This window comes from Tigriopus californicus, chromosome 3, assembly GCF_007210705.1.
Source record: "Tigriopus californicus strain San Diego chromosome 3, Tcal_SD_v2.1, whole genome shotgun sequence".
In the NCBI taxonomy this organism is placed as follows: Eukaryota; Metazoa; Arthropoda; class Copepoda; order Harpacticoida; family Harpacticidae; genus Tigriopus; species Tigriopus californicus.
In genome coordinates, this window is record NC_081442.1 from 2457728 (window position 1) to 2462252 (window position 4525).

At 41.2% G+C, this 4525-nt stretch overlaps 1 protein-coding gene across 1 annotated transcript; it reads right to left on the reverse strand.

Annotated features, from left to right (window-relative positions):
• Positions 1-1269: 1269 nt before the first annotated feature.
• Positions 1270-3320, reverse strand: LOC131877820 (uncharacterized). The gene is made up of 2 exons (XM_059223621.1): positions 3043-3320; positions 1270-2005 (listed from the first exon to the last, which is right to left on the reverse strand). The coding sequence occupies exons 1-2, from the start codon at positions 3235-3237 to the stop codon at positions 1673-1675; spliced, it is 528 nt and encodes a 175-aa protein (XP_059079604.1). The 5' UTR covers positions 3238-3320; the 3' UTR covers positions 1270-1672.
• Positions 3321-4525: the final 1205 nt, after the last annotated feature.

Consider the following 4525-nt stretch of genomic DNA (forward strand, 5'->3'; position numbering starts at 1 on the left):
TGGCACAGTCGATACGGCAAAGGCGTTTAACTGCTTTTTGGAACCAAACTTGAACTTGTAAGTTCAATCAAACCCATGCCCAGTGACAGGTTTGGCTTCCATTGGCTTACTATCGAGTTCCCATTTCTTGCCTGCAACGAACTTGATCATTTCTTTGCCGTAGATGGGGTCGCTTGCTCGGTCCAACAGATCTTCAACAAATGTCACAAAACCAGTAAATGATTCGCGTTGGCCTGGATGTTTTCGCTTTTGAGGTGTGATGCCTCGCCAAACACTCCTTGACCCATACGAGAGCTTGGCAACGAGCTCACCAATGAAACGTTGGGCATTCAACTCACTTTGACAAACAACCGAGTTAGACAACAGCAGGGCATCATAAAACCCTTGGAAATCTTTAGCACAATTGTCCTTGATAACAGGCCGCATACAGAGATTTTCCAAGAACTCATGCGCCACGATTCGTCTATAACCATATCGTTTAACTAACAACCTTTTGGCCTCATCAAAAAAAAGACTATCATCCATAAACGCACAACCTTTCAATAGGTTGCGGGTGCACCTTGGACGAATTCCATCAGACATTTGAGTCTGGACCTTTGATCTGGTAGATTTCTTTCAATGACGTCCTCGACCTACTTTATAAAATGAGGAAACTCGACTGGGGCGCCACTGAACGTGTCTATTTGCGTGTTGAAAGCGGTCTGTCTTCTCAGCATTTCAACAATCAACCCATTCTCACCTGCCACCTGTCCCGTTTCTGTCCATCGACTTTTTGGCGGCTGGAACATGTCGGCTTGAGGGTAGAGATCAATCGCGGTTGGCAGACCTTTATTTTTTACTACCTGTTGCTTGATCCCTTTTGAACTTACTTCTTCCGTTTCCAAATCGTCTTGGGCCGGCATCTCCGCCTCCAAGCCTTCCAGATGGCTTTTGCGGCATAACCAATCTAGCTGAAGTTCCATTTATTTCTTCTTTAGTTCCATATCTTCAATCTCCTCAGCCATGCGAGTCTCGGCCGTCTCATGGGCCAATGTTGCTTTCAGCTCGGACCTTCTTTGATTTGAGGCACTACTCCGAACACTTCCATTAGATCACCGACTCGCTTGACTTTGGGTATCCAATCGATCCATTGGCAGCTCTTGAACGAGGGTAGTAAACGCGGATGACTCCTTCTGTATCAAATTGCCCAAACTGATGAGTTCTTCCATTCCCTCAGAGTCTGACAAATCCATACACTCAATAGGAAACAATTTATTGCAATCTGGAAGTTCTATCACATGATTACAATTACAAGAATCTGAATGTATCTCAAGGGAACGACTTTACTCATGTAAAACATTTCAATCGCATCTTCTCAATCCAATTGTGAGACGAGACCCATTTCTCTATTATCCGAGAAGTGGGATCGGTTCAGTGAGGAAGTATTGATTGGACCATGAAAAGGCAACTGATGACAGGAACATGAATAACAATATATGGTAACAGCCAATGATCAAATACTGCAAGTTGGGTCACCTATGAAAAGCCCGCATGTAATGTTTAAGTGTCAAAATGAATCATAATTTGCCTGTGGATCTGAGTTTTATAAAGTGAACTGCTTTCAATCCTTAGGAGAGCTATCAGTCGTGCATGGCCAGCATAATTCTAAACAATCTATTCACCCTGTTATCTTTCAAGGGCAAGGATTGCTCATGAACGCAGTAATCACCGCATTGATGACCGTTTCTACGTCACCGTCATCTTCGGCAATCGTTGTAGGAATGGCAGCTACTACGGCTGCAGCAGTAGCGCATAGCTGTGTTGCCTGATTGGTAATTGTTGTTTGGGACGTCGTTAAAGATGTGATAGCAGCCGTCTGAGTGGGTAACAAGGAATTAATGGCATTGGCCACAGCGGTGTCCGCACTTATTTGACTTCGGATTTGTTCACGAGCTATCGCTGCTTGCTGAATGAGAGCAAAACCTCCGATCAATCCACCGATGCCGAGAGCTCCTGCCAACCCAATCTGAAAAAATAATGTTAATCAACCAGAAATGTCAATGTTACAGTGTTACACTGAGTAATCGGAAAAATTAGTAGTGATTTTCAAGATTTAATCTTCATACTTTTCAGATGGAGAGAGATGAAGCATGCATAAGATGAAGATGAAGCAAATTATAAGCTTTTAGGTGATTTAAAATTTGTATTCTTTTTTTGCTTCTCAAAATATAGTTTACAACTCCATTTTCAAGGATCCCCCTACTGTTTTTGTCTACGTATTTAGTTTTTGTTCTTTCAGAAAGAAAATGGCTGTACTTTGTTGCAGAATACGGTGAATTTCAATGACGTTTCGTTTCGATTTCTAATGGCAAGTTCATACGACACCGATTTTCACTCTTGGTTGAGCCTTAAAGGAATTCCAGTGTTACAATCTTGCAGTTTAGGCTTGGAACCTGTTCCAACTTATCTTAAGAACAATTACTTTCTGCGGTTATCGTGACACTTTGCCACCTCGTCGGTAGAATTGCTCCAATAACCATCAAACGTGACCAACCGGAGAAAAATCGAAAGACAAAAGCTCAAGTTGTCTTTTAATTTGGGTCAAAAATGCCAGCAAACATTTAAAAATGCACTTCGGCAAGGAAGCTCAAGTTTGGATTTCAGCAACAAAGTGAAAAAATAAATTTACCGAGAAGAATTTGAATCAGCTATATTTGATCACCTTACGAAGTGAAATGAAAAAAAGGAATGAAATACAGTGATTCTATTTGGTTCTGACCTCCAAGATTTTTTGTCATATTTATTCAAACGAAACGCTTGAAAAAGAGATCTAACGACTCAACACCCCTGATGTTTCAGGCACTTATATAGAGTTGAGAATGTTCGATTTTTTTTAATCAGATTCAAGTCGTTTTTAGTCCTAGGGAGCTAGTCTTTGTTTAGCCTCGTTAGTGTAAACTTAGCTACAAATTGGCAATGAACAAGGTATAATTGAAATTTATGAAAATTTATAAAAAAAATAATAAAATTCCAACTTTTCTACCGGTATTATTGAGTACTTACAATGCCTAAGCCGTCGTCCAAAAAGTTGTCTTGCTGAGGTCGATTGTAATAGACTGGAGATGCCGGGGGTTGGTAGTAATCTTGGGCCTCTTGGAGAACGGGCTCCGACCCAGTTTGATAAACAGGGGCATATTCATCCCCGCGGACTCCACTCACTAGACAACCGATACTTGCCAGAGCAATGAATCGATCCATACTGAAAAGTATATTGCTCAGTATACAAAGTTTGAAAGAAGTGACTAGAATCACCTCTTTCTTGTTTCGAATCTGATGGGTGAATGCCAAGAATCGAGCTTCCTCTCTTAAATAAAAGTCTTTCTGGACACCGGCGAACGGAGATTTGCGCACCAAAAACTGCGATTTACTCGGGAGAGCTGGCAGATCACGGCAGAAACGCCGCGTCCGACCGATCAGTCTGTCCGTTCTTTGCGGTTTGTGGTTGCAGTTTCAAAATGCATGCCACTGGTATTTGAAACAGTTTTAAGGAAAGCTAATCGTCTTCTTACTAACCCCTTTAAAGAAAAAAACTTGCATTCTGCGTTGAATCAAACGAGTAATCAAGAAATGCTGATTATTCACTCAGCAGTATGTGTTAAGCTGTATGAAAAATTGTTTTAGTAGGTTTGGGGGCTTACAAAAGCTGCCAAAATGCAATGCCTAGAAGCTCTCCCTAATCCTTGCCATTACTTAATCATGTTTAATTTATACCCTACTGCTCAAAACAGTTGACAACGTTTACTAAGTTCACTCTGAAAATCGTGGTGACCTCTGCGATTTTGTGTGTCCTTCTGTACGTGCATTGTAAATGAATCAGCAAGAGTAATCCGAGTTTTTGACATTTTTTTATGTTTCAGGGTATGGATGTTAGGGCTGGGGGGATGAACCTCGCCTGGCAAGCGAAGTTAGCCATCGCATTGTCCTTGTATTAATTTGATTAGGAGTTTTATAGTCCGTTTCAGATTGGTTCTCCTTTAGTAGGTTTCCTTGACCAAGTTCGGGGAGGAGAATCAAACCGGGGACATCTCTCATGCTAGGAAACTGTGCTAACCCCCACGAAACCTCTCGTTTCAAAATAGAAGGTATCCTCTTTAGTTCATTATTAAAGTCAGCTGATACGTTCTTGCACTTGCTCTAAAGGAGCTCTTTCGTTTTTCAAAGCAATCGGACGTGATGAGGCGTAATGTTTCATATGAGAGCTTCCTGCTTCCACCCCATCCCGGATCTTTCTGAAGAAAACATTTTTCCACACCTAAAATTTTAAAATTTGAGAAACAGACCAATTTTTTCAGTCGTGATTCTTTTTCTTTTATGAGGAACGGTTTTGCATGGGTAAAATCTTGGGTAGAATTAACAACGCAAAGGAAAGTAACCCACTATCTTAGAACCTTCATATCTTGGCTGTACGGACCCGAGTATGAAGAGAAAGCAGATTTAGACCAATCTCACCTTGGCTTCTAATCATTTTGAATCAAGATTATTCTTT

What these genes read in the sequence shown, in the direction of transcription:
- LOC131877820 (XM_059223621.1), bottom strand. Translation starts at nt 3,237, where the DNA reads ATGGATCGATTCATTGCTCTGGCAAGTATCGGTTGTCTAGTGAGTGGA. An exon ending in TGGACGACGGCTTAGGCATT is followed by an intron (nt 2,006 to 3,042) that starts GTAAGTACTCAA and finishes TTATTTTTTCAG; the next exon opens with ATTGGGTTGGCAGGAGCTCT.